General features: G+C 53.0%; 5 protein-coding genes across 5 annotated transcripts; 1 reads left to right on the forward strand and 4 right to left on the reverse strand.

The window, feature by feature from the left end:
• Window positions 1-671: 671 nt before the first annotated feature.
• On the reverse strand, window positions 672-1,888 carry VTN77DRAFT_1697 (uncharacterized protein; the record flags this gene model as incomplete). Its single annotated transcript, XM_069417456.1, has 2 exons — window positions 672-1,681; window positions 1,780-1,888. 2 exons carry the CDS (start codon window positions 1,886-1,888, stop codon window positions 672-674), a joined length of 1,119 nt encoding a protein of 372 aa, XP_069279802.1.
• Window positions 1,889-2,929: 1,041 nt separating this feature from the next.
• On the reverse strand, window positions 2,930-5,882 carry VTN77DRAFT_1698 (uncharacterized protein; the record flags this gene model as incomplete). Its single annotated transcript, XM_069417457.1, has 4 exons — window positions 2,930-2,970; window positions 3,025-4,351; window positions 4,408-5,782; window positions 5,860-5,882. The coding sequence occupies 4 exons, from the start codon at window positions 5,880-5,882 to the stop codon at window positions 2,930-2,932; spliced, it is 2,766 nt and encodes a 921-aa protein (XP_069279803.1).
• A 1,051-nt stretch (window positions 5,883-6,933) lies between these two features.
• VTN77DRAFT_1699 (uncharacterized protein) lies at window positions 6,934-8,156 on the forward strand (the record flags this gene model as incomplete). Its single annotated transcript, XM_069417458.1, has 2 exons — window positions 6,934-7,486; window positions 7,546-8,156. 2 exons carry the CDS (start codon window positions 6,934-6,936, stop codon window positions 8,154-8,156), a joined length of 1,164 nt encoding a protein of 387 aa, XP_069279804.1.
• Window positions 8,157-8,730: 574 nt separating this feature from the next.
• Window positions 8,731-9,788, reverse strand: VTN77DRAFT_1700 (uncharacterized protein; the record flags this gene model as incomplete). Its single annotated transcript, XM_069417461.1, has 2 exons — window positions 8,731-9,227; window positions 9,341-9,788. The coding sequence occupies 2 exons, from the start codon at window positions 9,786-9,788 to the stop codon at window positions 8,731-8,733; spliced, it is 945 nt and encodes a 314-aa protein (XP_069279805.1).
• A 1,296-nt stretch (window positions 9,789-11,084) lies between these two features.
• On the reverse strand, window positions 11,085-13,130 carry VTN77DRAFT_1701 (uncharacterized protein; the record flags this gene model as incomplete). Its single annotated transcript, XM_069417462.1, has 1 exon — window positions 11,085-13,130. The coding sequence occupies one exon, from the start codon at window positions 13,128-13,130 to the stop codon at window positions 11,085-11,087; it is 2,046 nt and encodes a 681-aa protein (XP_069279806.1).
• Window positions 13,131-19,500: the final 6,370 nt, after the last annotated feature.

The following is a 19,500-nucleotide window of genomic DNA, read 5'->3' on the forward strand; positions in this document are numbered from 1 at the left end:
CGTGGCGCTGCATATGCAGCCATCCACCAATCCGTCATTAGGCTCCTCATCCCGCAATGGGCTGACGTTCTACACGGCGCAGCTCAGCGTGCGGTACAAGCGGCCTGTGGCGGTGCCGGGGCTGGTGGTGATCCGGTCGTGGTGTGTCGCCCGAGACGGACGGAAGTACTGGACAGTGGCGCAGATATTACAGGAGGAGGAAAGCGACAAGGGAGGAGGACAGCTGGAGGGGGCGAGGAGACAGACTGTGCGGGCGGAGGGATCTGCGTTGTGGATTGAGGTGCCGCAGGCGAAGTTATAATTCAATACATTCAATAAATAGAGTAGATGCCAGAAGACACATACAGTGTTCTGGCACTCCAGATAATATATACCCAGTACGAGATATGATCACACGAACACGTAGAAACCTACTGCATGCTTACCCTCGAGTCATGATCGGACGAATACGTAGACCTACTACTTACCTAGGTACTCTTCCCTGTTGTAAATAAATAAACAAATAGATACTTTTGCTACGTTGTCTTCACGACTAACTGGCTATGGTTCAAGTTCAAGTCCAGTGACACGACTCAATTAATTAACCTCTATGATCTATCTTTATATATACCTAATCTAGTTAGGAATACGCGTAGGATCCATATATACCAGACATTGTGCTGTGCACTGAACTAGATCTTCGCCTCCCTCCCACTCCGTCGTCCTCCTCCTGAGCCCCCTCCAATCTTCTTATTCTTCCCCGGCAGCGCCCTCCCACTCAAATTCCTCATCGCACTAACCACCAAGCCCACCTGCGTCGCCAACGCCACAACCTCACCCTTCTCATCGAGCACGACAACATCGAAATCCGTCCGGCCGTTGCGGACGCTCTTGGTCGTGACCCGGCTGTAGAGCCACTCGACGCCGGTGGGCGGAAGGCGTTTTTTGAAGTCGATGTTGAGGGTGACGGTGGGGAACCAGAATGGTCCGGGGTTCGACTCCTCCTTCTCGACTTCTCCTCCGGCTGTTTTTGAAGAAGGGGAGCTTGAGGAGGATGTTTCAAGCGCCTCCAGCGCCATGGGGTAGAGATCGATTAGGTATGCCACCGCCTCGTCTGTCCATCGCCCTTGGCCGCCTTTTTCGCCTAATGGGCGAAATCGTGCCCATTGGTCGGTGATGCCTCGTCGTCTTTGCCCAGCATGAGGATCAGCTGGTCCAAAAACCTCGGTATGATTCGTTGCAAGACGGAAGTTCGAATACTGCTGGCTGATCCGCACCCAGGGACTAGCTGGCACAAGACGGTTGTCATCACCAGTGACAAACTCCGGAGGGCGCGAACTCGGCGGAGGAGGATACACCCTCCAGTCAGACGGCGCAGAGACGCCGACTTCAGATGCGGGATCTGAGACGGTGATGTACCCGACTACTTTGACGGATTTCTTCTTTCCTTCACTAGGAGGTGAAGTCGTCGACGAGGGTAGATCCTCCTCCTGCGACAGCTCAACATGAATCGTCGACGTCCTCGCGCCCAACTTCGCATCCTGCACCGTCAACAGCGCTGGTCCCGCGGCCGTCCGCCGGAGAAAGCTCAGCTGCATGCTGATAGGCATGGGATCGGAATGATGGCGCGTCGGATGCGTGTGCTTGAAATGTGTCGTTGCCAGACGGTGCAGGATGGCTGTTGTGTAGCCGCCATGGGGGACTAGAATCAATTCATCAGCAATTGTCCAGTCACCAATGATATTAGGTTAGGTTATATCTTCATAATCATGACATGACTGCAAGTGTAGGTGTACATACCACTCCCAATACACCACTGCGGACTCAGATTTGCAGAATAGGTGTGCGAGGACAGGGGCGTGACGGCGATGGCATCTTCGAATTCTTGCGTGTGGGGAGGGGGTGCCATTTTTGAAGATAGTCCCCCGTTTCTTTCCTTCTTTTTCTGTGCCTTTTCTTTCCCTTTCTTTACAGAGGTGGTTTTGTCTATGTATATCTAGTATCCTTGTATCGTATCCGTTTTTATATTCGCTGTTAGGAGGTTGTTGTTGTCGTTATGTAATCTCTGGTGTATAAAATAACATCAGCATGCTTCGTTCTGTTCCTGATTGATGAAGACTAACCAGGATGGATGGAAAGATGCCAATAATGACGGGAGTTTAACAGGTACCTACCTAGGTAGGTACTTAGGTACTTAGGTAGATAGATAGTACAGTAGATGTAATCACATTGGAGTTAATCAGTTAATTGAATTAATTAATAAGGTACGGTTCATTCGATGAATGGATGATAAGTAATCACCAATATCTCCAGACAGTTCAATGAACCTCGGCATGTGATTCCCGCGCCCGCGGCTGGCTGGCTGGTGACTAAGAACTGAAGTTTAACTAGCTAATGCCAGGTATATTTATTGAAGACACTCCCACTTAAATAGGATATTATTATTATTTACTTACCTAGTCAGTTTACCATTATCACATCAATCTAAAATCTACAGAGAACCTTAGTCATAGCACATCAGAAGTCAGTCAGCATACAAATAATAAATCTCACTTGATCAATTGGTCAGGTCAGGATTAGCTCAAACAAACAGATAGATTCATACCACAGAATGCCGGTCGCTGTTACAATATTTATTTAAATAAATAGCTGTCATTTTTCATTTACCCCGTGTAGGTACATATCGTCATATATCTCATGCATGCTCATGAAAACCCACCCAGTGCAGTGCAATGCAATGCAATGCAGTGCAACATTGAAAGGAAGGGCCGGTGTATATATGTTTTATGATTTTGGTAGAGGATCATGATGCCACTGTCAAACCAACAAAGGGAGTGTTTTAAAATAAGATAAAACACATTAGCAAATCCTACAGTAAATGACAAGACCAAGGAGAAAGGAGAAAGGAATCGTCCCGTATAAAAGGTGCTGGTGCTGGCTGGCAACCTGGCTACGCAGATGCAGCCAATTTCTGCAAACAAGATAGCACACCTAATCAAGTCAGTCAGTACCTAGGTATAGAGCTGATGGAAACGATATACTCACCAGTCACTCCCTGCGTCAACGTGGCCTTCGCTTCCGTGCTTCTCGACCCCAGCGTCACCGTCGTGACGTTCTCGACCGCCTTGGCTTCGCCTAGCTTGTTGGCCCAGCGGAAGACCACTTCATCCTCACGATTGTCTCCGATGACGAGGAGAAAATCTGGTCGGCCATCATCGTCTTCCGTCTTGCTTCTCTCGATCGTGTACCGCCATACCAGCTCCGCCGCGGTGGCCTTGTTCGTATCCGACGTCTGCACGACCAGCGCCCCGTCAATCGGCGTCGCGTGCACGCGCTGGTTCGCACACGCGTCGTTGATATGGTCCGCACACTCCGACGCCTGGCGAGCGGCCGTCAACTGGTCCTCGGCCGAGGCATAATGAAAGACGAGCGAGCAGTGCCGCTCCTCGATCCAGCTGCCCTCCGTCCGCTCGCGGAAGTAGTTGAGGATTCCCATCGCGCCGGACTTCCACACCTTCGTATGGCTCTCCTGGTTCAGCTTGATCCAGCTCTCCTTCTGCGGCTCGCGCACAAAGCAGCCGTTTTCTGCGATAAGTCCCAGTCCCGGAACCCGACGGAAAAGCCGTTCCATCTCCTCCGGCATTCTCGAGCTCATCACGTAGACAATGTTCTTGGGATCCTCGGTGAGGTCGGTCAGCGTGGTGAGAGCCCGCTGCGGCGTAGTCAGAATGATGCTGGTCGGAGACCCCCACGACGCTAGAGTCCCTTCGTAATCCAGAATGAAAAGCCGGCGGTGCGACTTGCGGTAGCTCTCTTCCAACCGCGATACGGACAGCCGTGGCACCGCCATCGTCTCGCGCGATGAGTGTTCGTTCCAGACCTTGGACAGCGACTCGCGGAAGGACTTGACCCAGTTGATCGTGGAGTTCTGCAACACGGCGTCATACAGCTTATGCCACACCTCTTCCCGTTCGGCAGCGCTCATGGACAGTGCGGTGTGGATAGCTTCCGCGCATTGACGATAATCCCAGGGGTTGACCAGCAGGGCGTGACCATCAAACAGCGATGCACTCCCCGTGAACTCGCTGAGAATGAGAGAGCCATGCGCCTTGGGTCCGTGCTTTCCATCCTGGCAGTAGACGAACTCGTGACTGGTAAGGTTCATCCCTTCGCGGAGACTGGTCACCATCAGAGCATCGGCAACCGTGATGAGTGCAAGGTACTGGGCAAAGGTGAGGTCCTTCTTGAGGAAGACAAGAGGCTGGTGAGCCAACGTCGAGTGGGTCGAATTGATGCGGGTGGCGATGTCGGAAACTGTGGTCTCCAGCTCAATCTGCTCGGTGGTGGAAGACGCAACTTGGATGAGGACGACCTGTAGCCTGTCAGTTGACAGCTGACAAAAAGAGCGAATTTCTAACCGCTACCTACCTTGTCGCGCCATTCTGGATACGTATTGAGGAAGAGTTCATAGCTCAGCAGTTTCTGGCGCACCCCCCGAATCGAGTCGAGCTTGTCCCGCGACACAATCAGGCGCTTCCCCTCGTACCTCTCCGCGATCAACTTAATCCAGTGATCGACATCTGGACTCTGCCGTCGCTTATCCCAGGACTTGGGATCGATGCCGATGGGGAACTTCCCCACGTTGACGAAGCGGTCTTCCAGCTGCACACCCTCGTTCTGCGCCTCCACGCAGAGGATGCGACTGCACGTCTGCAGGAAATGACGGCAGTACTCGTCGGTCTGGAACCCGACCAGGTCGGCACCCAATATGCCCTCCAACAGCTCCTTGCGGGGTGCCAGACAGCGGAAGACCTCCGACGAGGGAAAAGCCACATGAAGGAAGAAGCCGATCTGCGCATCGGGCAGCATCTTCCGCAGCATGGCCGGCACAAGCAGCAGGTGATAGTCGTGGATCCAGACGGCATCGCCGCGCCGCCAGTTCCTAGCGATCCGCTGCGCAAAGGCCTCGTTGACCTTGACATAGTAGATCCACGAGTGGTCCTCATACGCCTTGCTCTTGGGGTTGTCGGGGATCTGATAGTGGAAGACTGGCCACAGGATGGTCTTGCAGAAGTGCGAATAGTGGCCGTCAAAGTCGACATCTCGCACGTAGACGGTCAGCGAGTCGTGTTCATCCTCGAGCGTCTCCGCGATCGTTTCCTTGGTGTGCTCGGCCAACGCATCGGTCGGCATGCCCAGCGTGCCCACCCACATAACGTCCTCCAGCGTTCCAGACTCGGACGCCGAGCGCACCGCGTTTCGGAGGCCACCGTTGCCCTGCTCCGCCGGCACGATCGTCCAGTCGGCGCGGGAGAAGGAGATGGTCCGCTGGTGACCCATCCGCTGCCGTTCCTGGGCCTTGACGGCCTCGATCCCCGTCAGCGGCTTCGCTCCGAGCTTGGGCGCCTGGTGCACGACGGGTTCTTCGTGCTTGAGGATTGACGGCGAGGGCAGCGTGATGGCCGGAGGGCGGGGTTGGTTGAAGGTGGAGGTCGCGCCCCAGACCGGAGATTGAGCCTCAGTCTGAGCCATGTCATGGAGCTCTGTGGTGGGGGACATCAAAGGATATCCATCCTGCTTGTCGAATCTGGAGATGTGCCGGGTGAAGATGCGTTCCAGCTCCGTCCCGGGCGTCATTCCCTTCTTGTTCGGCTCATACTCCCGCCTCGAAAACAGACTCGCAGCGGGACTGCGCACGGGGGTGGATGGCCGGCTGCCGAATCTCGACTTGGGACTGCCATTGAGCGATGATCGGTCACCGGGAGATTTGTCGAAGTGGAAGTTGACTGTATAGGGGAGAAATCTGTCGCCGTCAGTTGATCGTCACCAGCACGGAGACTGGGCTAGGAAGTTGGCTAGTTTAGGGACAAGACGACATACAGGGATGCGATAAAGATGGTCATGGTGGGTCAGATGGCGCTTGACTTGATTATTACCAAGTCGTGTAACAGATCGGAGGTGTCTCCGTCTGTCAATAGAGAGCGGGGTATAAACAGACAGGCAGATGCCTCCAGATGAGGTCTCACTGCCCGACGGTCTGCAGTCGAGACGGGCAGGAATGGCTGATGGTGACGGGAGAGGACTAATCGAGGTGAGGATAGAGGGGAATTCGATGGGATGATCTTGCACTGTCAGTGATGGGCATGGCGGTGGAGCAACGTTGTCAATTCTCGTAACTACGTCATGTGAAAAAAATTAAAAAAAAAACAGAGTGGGTAAAGCAACAACAAAGCGGGTCAAGCCAAGCTCTTTTGTACTCTGTAAATATTCTCTTTTGGGCAGCTAAGAAACAATCGTGACTAGGTGGTCTGGCCAGTGCAGGCTCGCAATGCTTTATTTGATTGTGTGGCCTGCGATGAGGGCCGTGATGTCAGCTTCTATCCAGGATCTGGTCCCGCGCCGACCATGGCGAATGCCCGATCGGGCCTCCATCCAACGGAGATAATATCCATCAATGCGTCGCCCCCAGCGCGTCCTCACTGTTTCTATAGTTATCATTGGTGGAAACCCTGTTCAAGCTGTCCGTGGACTCCCGTTAAGTAAATGTCGGTAAGCTGGATGTAGTTAGGGACAGGAATCAGATGCGTCAACCCTGGCAACGTGGGCATTGAACATAAAGGCTGGTGCCTAGAGCAGGCATTAGCGTCCGTGTCCCTGGATAGATGTATATTGACTGTTCAATGATGTTTCCCAGTTTTCAGCTTGAATTAACTTTCACGATGCAACCTGGGAGCAGTGTTCCAGGGAACCACCCGATCTTCCCCGATCCAGCCACGTGACTGGCAGCTGACTAACAGGGACATCCCTGATGTGGATGTAACGCCCTGACTACCGTAGCAACTTGCCACCAGACAAAGAAAAAAAATAAAATACAGCAATCATACACTAATCTGGGGCAGTGAGAATATCTTGACAATCCTCTTGTGTATTAGTCTGCATGTAGGTTGTCGACTCATGCCCCTCCGCATCACGTCCGCTCCCGTCTCCGGCATCAAGAAGAGAAAAAGCACCGCGTCACGCCCTCGCCCGTCGCCATTTGTGACCCATGCGCGCTCCAAGCCATCCGCACGAGGAGGCCAGGATGCGGGGAAGTTCCCGTTAGACGGTGTCGATGGCGACACTAATCCGCTGCCGGATCTCGGGGCGTCGCGACACATCGCAGGGACCGCCGGCGTCCAGGATGTCGTCCAGGCGATACGCCATATCAAGGACTCGATGTTCGAGGACCTGCCGGCGCGCGCGGGCATGAACAGCACCCGTATCGCCCAGGTCCTTAACCTGCGACGGTCCCTGCCCCCCTTGGTCTCCGTCGCTCACGTCCACACGTTGCTGCAGGCGCCCACCCAGGTCGAGCGAGAGATTGTCGACCTGGTACGCGCCGGTCGTCTCCGGCGCCTAATTGTGCCGGGTAGAGGTAACGATGCGGCGGGGTTGGGAGACTGCCTAGTCTTGGCAGAAGACTTGCAAGAATTGGTGCAGAAGAGTGATCTGGATCAGTCGCTCAAGGGTAAGCAATATTTTGCTTCCACTCCGTACACCTCTCCGGTTGACATGGTGATTGGACAGACCGGTTTCTGCACACACTGGACCAAATGGGAAATTCATCAGCAATGCCTGCGACCACGTTCTCGCCAGAAGAGTCGATGGCCTTGGTACGTGCGGGTTTTCTCGTATCGGCATCGTCCCTGACAAAAGGCTCCTTGAACGTGGCGTCGCTCCCCGCTGTACCTCCGTCTCTGGGAGCAGCCGCCGCCAGCCGGAGTAATGATGGCGGAAATGACCATCAGCAGGGGCCCGAGTCGAGCTCCGGAGGCCGTGATTCTCCCCAGTCCCGGGCGGCCACCCTGTTCCTGTCCCTTCCCAATACAGGACCGTACCTCCGTTTGCTGGGCGCCGGCCGTTCGCATCTGCTGTCCCTTCTGAAGAAGTCCAAATATCACGAAGCGCCGTTGTCTCTCCTCCGCGACCGGTGGGACGGGGCGGTGGAAACGGACCGGAGCTTCGACCTGGCCAAGAGGGCGCGAGGGGAGTCGAGCGGCGTGCTTCCGGGACGGACCAAGAAGTGGAAGGAGCTGTATGGGATGAGTTTCCGGTGGATCTTGGAGGAAGCTTTGGGTGCTGGGCTCATCGAGATATTTGACACGGGCAGCGTGGGCCCCGGCGTCCGCTGCGTGTGATCACGCTTTCATGGACGTGGAGAGAAATAAAGAGAGACCAGTATTGCGAGTCAGGACGACATGTCTGACTTGTGATGATCGACTGAATCAGGACGAAAGAGGCCATCGGAAGGAATGGACCTTGGTGCATTACGTGTGCTGCCCATTCCGACCTGGCGGGTAGAGAAGGGTCTACAGACTACACCTTCAGCAGGGCTGTGCAGAGATTCAACACTCCCTCGGGACTCGCCCGCTATTGGAGTCTATATCCGACTGATAGGTCTCGGTTCCCACCATATGGGGGATAGAGGATTGCCAATCCTATAAGCCACCAGCGTCGTTGATAGCTTGCTGAGACAACACCACAGTCACTGTGCTGTTTCAGTTCGTCTGAAGACATCGTGGCTATGACAGCAGCACATTGTGCTACTCTACAGAATATAGATAGATAGAGAGGATCTTGCTACGGACCAGGCAGCGTCCGCTTCGGATGTTCTGTATATAATTGTTACCGTAGGTATATCTATTCGACTAGGGTATACATCAACAACAAGCAAAAGAAAACGCGAAGCCAAATCGCACCATGGGAATCGCATCATTGCTTCTTCCTCTGCCGGGCGGTCCAGCCAAGAAACAACCCCACATCCGCCACCACCGCCTTGGGCACTCCGCCCATCGTCCAGCTCCGCTGCACCCACTGCGGGATCAACCCGCCTGCATCGGATGTTGTGGCCATGATCCACTCGATGCGCCTCCTGCTACGGTCATCATGGCTCTTACTGCTGTGGCTGTTGTTGTTAGTGGCGGGTGAAGGAGCATCTCCCGGTGGTAACGACACGACCCGTTCGACGCTGGCGTACGAGGCAAAGATGGTACTTTTCGGCGTTGTCGATCGGATCTGCTCGCGGAGAGAGTCCGGCAGCGGAGAGTCGGATGCCTGGGTGGAGGGGTCGTGCGTGAGGGGAATTTGGACGGTGAGGAAACCTTTTTGCGAGGATGTTGTGCCCGGAAGGAGAGCGGAAATGACGAGGGAGATGAAAGTGCGTGGGGAGATAAGGGCGCTGGGATGGAACGTATGTGTGATGAGGTTGACTGTTATCGATTAGATTAGATGTGATGTTTTCTCTAAAAATAACTCTCGTGTATCGAGGCTATAATTATTGGAACATGATACTAATTATGGATGACGGGACTTCTGGACTCACCGTGAATGTTGACATTCCTCCAGCCACCTTCCAGCTCCGCCTGTATCGGCCACTCCAGCAGATGCTCCACCGCCGTCACGCTTGGCGTGTAAGCCATCTCGTTCTCGGAATGGTTCTCCCTCAGTCCCTTCTCGAACTCCTCCCACGTCGCCGTACCCTCCTCCGCGGCATCGACGTGCACACTCCGCCGACAGACCCAGAACTCATTGTCAATGGCGAGAGTCGAGAGCTGCACCTTGGCCGCGGATGGGGAGGAGGATCGTAGTTTCTTGTCGGTCTTGAACGTCTGTGGGATGGTGGTTGACACGAGGGTCAGAGCCTCGGTGAGTGCAGAGTGGAGGAATGTCTCCAGAGACGGGCGGGAGGTGGAAGAACGATCATTCAAGGAAGGATGTGGGGGAAGGGAGGAGAATGGGAGGGGAGTAAGTCGGATGAGGGATGGCATCATGCTAATTAATTGACCGTCTCTGTCGGACGCGAAGGGTGAAACCAAAGAAAGTCAAGAACAGGCCTAGCTATCTGATGCTCGTGAGAGACCGCGAGTTTGTTGGTTTCTTGGAGTTTGTGGAGTGGGAGAGAAAGCGCAGCAAATAAATAATCATGTCCGCATGGGATGTGAGACGCGGATCGTCTCACTGTAGCTCCGCAGGAGCTTGGAAGCTTAAATCATTTAGTGTTGCTCGCTTCATCATATTAATATAAATTGGCCAGCATATGAGGTTCGAAAGGAAGAGGTGATTAGAGATTTAGTCAGAACTGGCATGTGCATAGGTAGGTAAACACCTTATTTATTCTTGATCATTGCGTACAATTTCATTCAACTCACTTCAAAGAGGAGAAAGGCATAAAACAAAGACATCCATCATCCATACATACAGTAGGGAACCCAAAGCAAAGAAGGCAAAAAGAATAAAAAAAAAGGAAAAGAAAAGAAAAAACAGAAAAAAGGCCCATCTTCTTGCTCCTTGCCCAGCTAAATTAACCAATTCCCTGAATCCCACCTCGCCCGTCCGTTAGAGGAAAAATAAAAGAAGATACAAGTGGGAAAGCACCGCAAGATCAAGATAAAACCGTAACCATAGCAAATAACCAGAAATCATTGAGGGGGAAAAAAGAAGAGGAAAAGAATTTTGGTTAATTTTACACTCCGTACACCACGCCGCCTCCTTTTTGAACCCAAAAGGAGCTAGAAAGACAGGTCACACCCAGCCTTAAGAAGAATGAAAGATGGGGAGAAAAACAGAAACAGGCAAAGCAAACGCCCAGCCGAACGAAACACTGACATGCATGTTGACCAGACGAATAGTCTCCAGGTCAAAAGAGAAAGCGAGTAATACACAGAAAGAATGCCTTGCACCCAAGAACCCTATCGTCATCAGCAGCAGGCACCGCTGAGATGCTCTGGGGCAAACACAGGTCGGGTCGTCCTGTTATGTAGAAAGAATCTCATCTTCTCTTCTCATTAGAAACGTCATGCAACTCCGTTGATTCTCCTACAGATCGAACCACAAAAGAGCATTCACGGAGCGGGGCCCCATGAGGATTTCAGAATGATCACAACCCACACCCAAAACAGAAAACCGACGTAAAATAAGAAAAGGGGGTATATATGAAAAAGAAAAAAAAAGAAAAGAAAGAAAAGAAAGTACATCACGCCAATACATTCGAAACCGGCATCAGGTTGGCAACATCAACGTAACCTTTTTCGGATATTGTTTTTTTTTCTATTTCCTGGTTGTTCCCCTCACCGCGTACCGCCGTTTCCACTATTCCCTTCTCCCGACGCCTGCTGTGGAGGCGCAACCGTCGAGCTTTGTCCCGGGTTTTGTGTAGCGGCGATTTGTGCTCTCAACGCCACTACTTCAGTTCGCAATACACGCAGTTCCTCATGTACGCTTCGAATGTAGGCCCACAACTTATCCTCCTGACTCTGCTCCGCAGTGCCATTTGGATCCTGAGACCCCGACAAAGGACCCGTCTGACCAGATTCACCTCCGGTCTGGGGAGCAGCTGTCGCACCATGGCTGCTGGAATGGCTGTGTGTCGCTGCGTGTTTTGCGGGCAGAGTGGAAGGGGGCGGTGCTTGGACGGGCCCCTGGGTGTGTAACGTATAACGAGCATCGGGAGGATTCAGACCGGGTGGAGGAGGCAGCTGAGGAGCGCCCGGTTGAGGAGGTGGGAGACCCAAAGGCGCTTGCGCCGTGCTTGCCGATGGTGGTGCCGGTCCCGCCCTACTATAGTGCTGCTGCTGCGAATACTGTTGGTTCAAGCTGGGAGAGTGAGGGCGATGTTGCTGGTGCAAGTGGATGTTACCACCTTCGGGTCCGTGACCGAGCTGGTTCGACGCCAATGCATTTGGTGACAGTGGTTTAGGACTGTCGGTCATATTAGGGGCCGAGAAACTCGCTGAGGAAGGATGTCCAGCCGGGGGAAACGTCATCGCCCCTGTCTGGGAAATCGGAGAGGTCGATGAGCTCGAGCCTCCATGGCTCGTGGCCGGGGGAAAGAGACCACCACTGGGTGGAGGTCTGGTGGCAGCAAGGGGAGGATACGTGCTCGGCCCTCGGGAATGGAAGACTCCAGAGGCGCCTCGGGGGACAGGTTCCGTCGAAGGTGCATTGGGCTTCCGGATACTGGGCATGTTCAGCCGTCTTTCATCTTCTTCATCCATCCGCTCCGGTTCGGTATACATGAGACCATCCATGGCGTCCTCGCCTCCTCCAGGCCCCACTTCTCCATACTCATCTTCCGCAACGTAGCTTCCCATACTTGCTCGTCGCCCAGCACACCCGCCTTGGCCTTTGTTATGACGAGCCAGAGCATCTCCTCGGGCAAATCTCCGACCGCATTTGGGACAAATGTGGGGTCGTTCGCCAGTATGCAGCTTGGTATGCCGTTTCAGATCATGGAGCCGTCGGAATCGTGATTGACAGGTCTGGCAGACGTACGGTTTCTCTTGGCTGTGAGTGAGAAGGTGGCTCTTGAGGTTGTGGTGTCGCGTGAACTCGGTCGAACAGTAGGGACATCGATGTTTCTTGGTCGAGGGAGATCGTGGGCTGCCCTTATGGAACCCGGAATTGGGGAGACTCAAGCCGCGGCGCGGATCGTTCATGCTGGCGGTGGGCATTGGGTAAGAGAAGGCTTTGTTTGCATCCTCCGATACCTCGGGCGGCTCATTTTGGTGCCGGGATCGGTCACCATCTTGGGACGCTGTCTCCTCGATCGGGCCAGGACTTGCCACGGTTGAGCTGTTGATCAAGGTTCCCGAAGTTGTAGCATGATCACCCGCCCCGAAGGTGTCTGCAACGGGACCGGGGCTTCTTTGAGGGTCAACTTGCATTTCATCCGATGACATCTGAATCGACCGGGCCACGGTGTCCATCGGCTCACTGAGGGTATTGGCCGCATTCGCATGGTCCTGTGACTTTTGATCCTTGTCGGTACTGACCCCGATGGCCGCTCCCAACGCTTCCCGAGCGACCTGGGGGCTGCTCTGTTGCTGCTGTTGTTCCCGATCCTTTTCTTGTTCCGACGGCCGATCTACCGGACCGGCCGTGGTTGTGCTCGTCATGCGGGGTGACGATGAAGGTCTTGGACCCTCTATACCAGGAGAAGGAGAGGTGCGCAATCCAGCGCTGGCAATCGAGCTCAAATGTGATTCTGACTTAGGCTGGGAGGTCTTTAGAAAGGAGATTTGGTCCGACGGCCCTGAGAGGATCGAGCTAGAGGTTGCAGGGAGGGGATTCGAGATAGCAACAGGATCGCTACTGGCTTGCATTGACCCAGACATGAACGCACCGTATCTTGCGCCCGCCGGGAAGATATGACGGGATTGATGTGAAAGTAGTCCGGATGCTAAATTGGTAGTCATGTCAGCAGACGCCCAGTTCGTGTACAGTCAGTGATAACAACACGCGCAGCAGCAGCGGGAGTAACTATCGCAAAGGGGGATAATGGCAGGTGCGAGTGAACTGGATGTAGATTGAGAGCCAACATGAGAAATCTTGCGACAGGCTACGAAGGCCTCTGACGTGGAGACGGTGGGATAAAGAGGGCCGATCCAGCAGTACAGTTACGTACCTACGCGTGAGGCGGCGCTGTGTTCCTGGAGCGAGTGTGGCGCAAGCTGACGGATTCAGCGTCGCTGAGTTTTGAGTGGATGGTGGAGGACAATGACGGTCACGCGAAAAAAAAAAGACCGGGGGCGCAAGAAAACTGGAAATAGTAAATCGATTCAGCCCTGCGGGCAAAGCCTTCCTTTCCGCAATGGCGTCGAGAATCTCCGCAGGCTAATTGAGACGGGCCATCGAGTAATAGGTGTGTATTCCTCAGACTTTTTCGGCGGTAGCGGAAGCGCCAGAGAAGCAGGCTGGATAAAGCCCAAGGCAGCGGAGGACGGGGAACGGGCACCGAGCGGCGGTGGCAAGACGGATGGAAAAATCAAACAGGGCAAAAAGGGAAGGCGAATTCGCCGACGGAACGGCTCCCGGGTCGGAGGAAAACAAAAGAGCTGTTAGTTAATGCAGAAGCGATTAGACACGAACGGATGGGGAAAACGTGGTTGTTGTGGTGTGGGATCAAGAATCGCGATGGAGGAGGGCTGGACTTGGGTCGAGAGGGACAATAATGGGCGGAGAAGCCGACTTTGCCAGGACCCAGTAGCAAGGGTCTTTGAGGACGCAGAGCCGCGAAACCGCCAGACACGTAATGCGGAGGAATCACGACGGCGAAACCTACAATACAAGCAGAGACAAGAGGGGAAAGCGAAGAAGAGGAGAAGCAGACCGTTATCGGGCGGGAGTAGGAGTGGCTGAGCCGCCTGGATAGAGCAATGAGGTCGAAGGATTGGAAACGAGAGGCTGGAGTGCCCGCTCTGTCGTGTTGGCAAGGACAACAGCGATTATTATTAGTGAGGGAGTTCGAGCAAAAGTCTTAGCTTGGCTTAGCTTAGGTAGGCAGGAACCGACGCCAGTGGCTGGCAGGCTGGCGGCATGTTCCGTACTGTTTTGTTTGTGACGTGACAGCGGCTCGGCACAAGGCGGAGGAGGCTGGTGTGGCAGTTGCTGCTGGGACAGCCGCCAGAGTTGCAGTGCTGCTTCACGTGAGAGACTGACACAGATCTGTCAGTACAGAAACAGTACCAATGTTACAGGTAATTAATCCGCATCCAAAATAGGGACAGCCTCTGCAAAGCACCCTTCCGAATCCTCTCACACACACTCTTTTTTTTTTTCATTATGTACCTATATCATAGCAAGGCCATCTTATTCTTGCTGGTTGCTTCCCAGCTGGATGGTCAGCAAGCGAGAGGAACAAATGAGTTGCGATAATAAAAATCAATCATCATGTCTTGCTCTGGTGGCTGATGGCTTATTTTGGGGTGGAGCCCTGGTAGTGGGTAATAAAGATCCATGGAAAAGGACGCCCGCTTCTGGGAGGTCGAGGCTTGATGATAGGCTATGCAGAGTACGAGGGCAAAAGAAGAGTAGGTAGTTGTTATTAAATCATGAGCTTATACTTCGGATGAGGGGACGTGACAGGTCAAAGATAATAATAATTGCTCCTCATTACCATTCCAGTGAAGAGAGGCGCAGCATCTCAACTTTTGGGGGCCAAGACCACGATTGGTCCATGACCCGTGGGTAGAAATGCGGCTGTGTTAGTTGCTGCGCACCTCATCTCGATGCATCAGACCACACAGTGACGCAAGTGCTTGACCAGATGGATCCAGTGGCCCGTCACCGGAGCGGAGTAACAGGCACTACTTTAGGCCACCAGTCCACAACTGTCCGATCTATACTCCGGTACCCCCCAGAAGGAATGTGAAAACCACTAGTGGGAGCCATACCAAGTATGGTTAGTCGGTCATGTGACCACAAAAGCAACGCACCTGAGCACGCCTACCTAACCTAGGTAGGTAGGTTTGCTTTGTTTGATCATTTTGATTATTCCTAATTAGGAAACTAGATTCTGATTTTGAAAAGACTGCAGAAACAAGCGAATTGAGCCATTTTTAAGTACCTGATCGAGCCTACCTACCAACCTACTTACTATTAGTCAGGTCGGTAGGTTCAGTAGGCGCGTAGTAGGCATGGTCAGGTGCGTTGCTTTTGTGGTCACATGGCCGACTAACCATACTTGGTATGGCTCCCACTAGTGGTTTTCACATTCCTTCTGGGGGGTACCGGAGTACAGAGTTCAGGTCACTCCTAACTTTGAACTTTGAACAGAAGGATAAATATTAGCCAATGCTTTGTCAATGTAATACTCCATACCTGTTTTGTAGTCTTGTAGAACATCACTAGACTGAAAGGAGGTGGATCGAGGAGCGAATCCAGTTGCTCTGAAAGGTGCCTTACTGCCTAACTATGTACTGTACCTAGGTCAGCACGGAGTATTCCAAACCTACTGTATGTAAATACATACTCTGCCAAGTTCCAAGTTTCAGCAGAACGCAGTTTTATTTGCGGCATGGACCGCCGCCAATGATGGCTGTGTCGCGGGTATCATGGTTGGAAGTACTCTGTACAGAGTAGACCCTTCAGATGAACCAGTGGGAGGAAGGAGCAGACCGGGCAGCGATCGCGAACTGCCCGAGAAACCCGGGTGATTGGCTGAGAGGCAGCGAGGCTGACTTGTGACGGAGGACCAGCGGGGTTGCCAGAGGCTTCCGACCCAGCCATCGTCTTTGAAGTATCGGTACCTGCCTATAGGCGCCATTTCCCATAGAAGTCGAGGTACCGGTACCTGAACTTGGGGACTCTTATCATCCATCACCAATTAAATCTTAAATAATTAGCACTCACCATTCCAGCAAATTCAACGAATTTTCCTATGAAGTTGTTCAGCAGGTAGCGAATGAGCAGTCTTCCTTCCCTGCCAGACTGGTTCTCGCGTCTTTATCGAAGTGATGATTGCCAAGCTCACCTCAACATCTGTTTCACTTCCCCGGATCCTCTGCGGTGGCTAACTGCTTAGTACCCATTGTTTGCCCGTGATGCCAAAAAAGCTCTCCATTTCCGACGACTGATGCTATTTACAGAATCGAACTTGGTATAGCTTACGGGGCACTCCATCGTCGGATAAGTTGATGATGATGGAATGCAGACTCAGACTGGAGAGAATCAGGAGTCATGATTGGGTCTCCCGTTTCTGCACCGTCGTAAGGCTGACCTGTGTTTATGTCGTCGATGATATCACAGGGACCTAAGGGTTTCTGCTGTTCCCTTTTCTTTTGCTTTCCTTTCTCATTGGGACGCCTTATGACATGATCAGAGTTGCTCGATTACACAGTTGCTGTTGTGTCTTTGGTCTTCATGATCAAAGAGAAGGAGAGGGCAAGGAAAATGAATTATTAGATTTCATCTGCCTCTTACGAACGTAAGAGGGAAGAAGAAAAGAAAGAAAAAAGAAGAGAAAAAGAGAAAAGGATTGCCAGATTAACTGTCAACAGTTTCCTCCATGCTATTCTTTGATTGCAGTCCCTAACTATGGAGGACTTCCCTGCTCCTGCCTGGTCTACTTTCTGGGCTTTCCCTCAATATCTTTCCATTGTCAAGCTCCCATCCAGCCTGACATCTTAATCATGAACAAGGCCTAGGAACCCATTCGCAGTCTAGGCAATGGGCTGGTTTAGGGGATATTTCTTTTCTGCTTTGTGTGCTCCTTTGTCTCTGACGCTGCTCGCTCAGCATCTGGCAAGATTCATCATTTTTTTTTCTCTTGATGGACTCTTCTTCTTGATGGCGAAGTCGTCTTCCCCAGGCTCCTCTGTTCGTTTTCTTTTCTCTGCCTGGAACGCAGTATCATCGTTGCCAGGTCCTGTCTCTTTTCCTTTCTTTGCCTTTGGTTTTCCCTTGGCTGCCTCGCCGCTTTCTGTTGTTCGATGAACCTCCTCATCTCCTCGGTGGACATGGTACGGGCCTTGCGGCGGCCTTGTCTTTGCTGTTGATGAACGCCTGAGTCCGACTCTTTCGGGTCTTCCGGCGTCGAGGGCCCATAGTCATCATCATCATCGTCCGTGCCTGGGCCGAGAGCAGGACTGGATTCTCGCTGACAGTATGGGCATTCACACTTCTGACCTAGCAACCGAAGGGCATCGTGATGGGTCAGTTGTTCTTGTCGGTAGCTGATGGTAATTTCGTCATCTTTAGAGATGCTCTGGTCGGCCCATACCACGACCCTGTTGGGGACGACGTTATCAAATGCCCACTCGGCATTATTACGAGGCCGACAACTGTGGTTGAACAGGGCCAACCCGGGAAAGAGGTAGAGGGTGTGGAATGATGGGTCGTGCTTCTCCAACATGTCTCCGTCTTTTATCCTTTTCATCTGTTCCTGTGCGGATCCAGGGTATTTGTCACCTTCCCCTTCCATCGTGTCGCCATCCTGGCGGCGATTTTTGTCCCAGGGGACTACGCTCAACAGCAGTTTTCTCAAGACCATTTGGATGACCCACGTGTCGAAAGTAAGATCACGGAAGATATTGACTCCCAATTGAAGCAGGATGTCAAATGGCACCTTGATATTCGCCGCCAAGGTGAAAGGAAATCTGTTCCCTTCCCACTGCTCCTCCCCCTGGAGGGGGAGGAGCTCGTCGATCTCATGAGCCAGCAAGTGGGGATTCCCGGTCCTCTCTCGTCGCAGGAGGGTCACGTCAAATACTTCTCTGAGAAGCAAGCCCAGGACAGTCCCGTGGGCCTCGTTATTGTGAGTCTGATACTTTGGGTGTTTCTCATCACCAGCGCGATATGTATTCCAATTCGGTCGCATCGCGTCATGCAGCCATTTCCAATTCTTCCCACAGACGCGGAAATGATACAGCTCTCGGGCGATCTCCAGACAGCTCTTGCTTACTGACTCTCCATCGGACGATGTGGCCGGGCAGAAGACGAGCGGTTCTGCATTGTCTTTGTTGAAGACACAAGCACAAAAATCGGGATGACGTCCGTCGGAAATCTCTTTGCGTACATTCTCGCTGAGACTGTCCGGGGGCTTGCTGACTTCCGACTTGCAATTCTCACATCGAGGCAAAGTGGGCAGAGCTCCGTAGACCTCCTGGGGTCTGGAGATATTCAAATGGCCTCTCATGGATGGCTCGTCTGCGTAGATGACCTCTCCCCGACGGATGTCCTGGGTCGCATAGACGCCCAATTCTCTCTTTGTCCCCTCTTTCGGCCTGACCTCGCATCGTTTCCACGGCATCTGGTTGTTGGCAAAGAGTTCCTGATTGAGCCGTGCCAGAAACGGCGGGCTTGTCCGATCCACATCTTGCGCACTGTAAGGGTACGGTCTTCCGCTGACATTTCCAGCGCGCATCTCATAGTAGAAAAGGGCGCCATGCTGCCTCTTTTCTTCCCATTTCCAGACATGCTCCTCCGTTAAGGCCCTCCTCTTCTCAAAAGCCCATTTGTCACGGTATGGCATGGCTACCCTCTGGAGAAGGTACCGCTCCATGTTGTCGTAGTCACACCAGCATTGCAGCGCCTTGAGACTAAGACTGATGATATTGTGGAGTGCTTTTCGCAGCGTAGGAACAAAGTAGTTGACGCCATTAGCATCGCGCATTTTCTCCACCGCCGGGGCACGCGAGCCATCGTCGCCGGGAGGGATGTGCAAGACGTGTTGCTCAATGCTGTGCCACACTCGCGGATAGAGGCCCGGTTGCCGATTTCGAGCATAGGGGTCGCACAGAATCTCACAAAGCAGCTGGGCGCGATAAGCGTCTCCCAGAGCCAGGTCAAAGTACCCCATTTGGTAAAAGAGATAGGACCGACTGACCCAGTAAGCAGGGTTATACGGACTTAGCAGGATGGCCCAGGTATACATGTCCAGCGGCCTGAGGCGACCATTACGGGTGATCTTCAGCATATAGTCCTCCTTTCGTGGAATGCCCCAGGATGACAAGTCAGTGCGAAGAAGAAAAGCGGCCTTGATGTCGTCTTGCAACGCTCGCCGTTCATCCTCATAAAGGCGTCTGCGAAGTTCCCCGACCTTTCCCTTCGCGTCCAGTCCTCGTCTCTGAAGTTCCTCTTGGAGACGAGCTATGGTCCAGTACCGCGCCTTCAACACCTCATGGCCGTCAATCTCAATCTTGATATCGTCGCCATTCCCCTCTGGTGCGTGCTCCTCCCGGCCATCCTCCTTCTTCTGCGGTCCAA

This window comes from Rasamsonia byssochlamydoides (assembly GCF_041956645.1).
Source record: "Rasamsonia byssochlamydoides strain NRRL 3658 unplaced genomic scaffold VTN77scaffold_14, whole genome shotgun sequence".
Lineage (NCBI taxonomy): Eukaryota > Fungi > Ascomycota > Eurotiomycetes > Eurotiales > Trichocomaceae > Rasamsonia > Rasamsonia byssochlamydoides.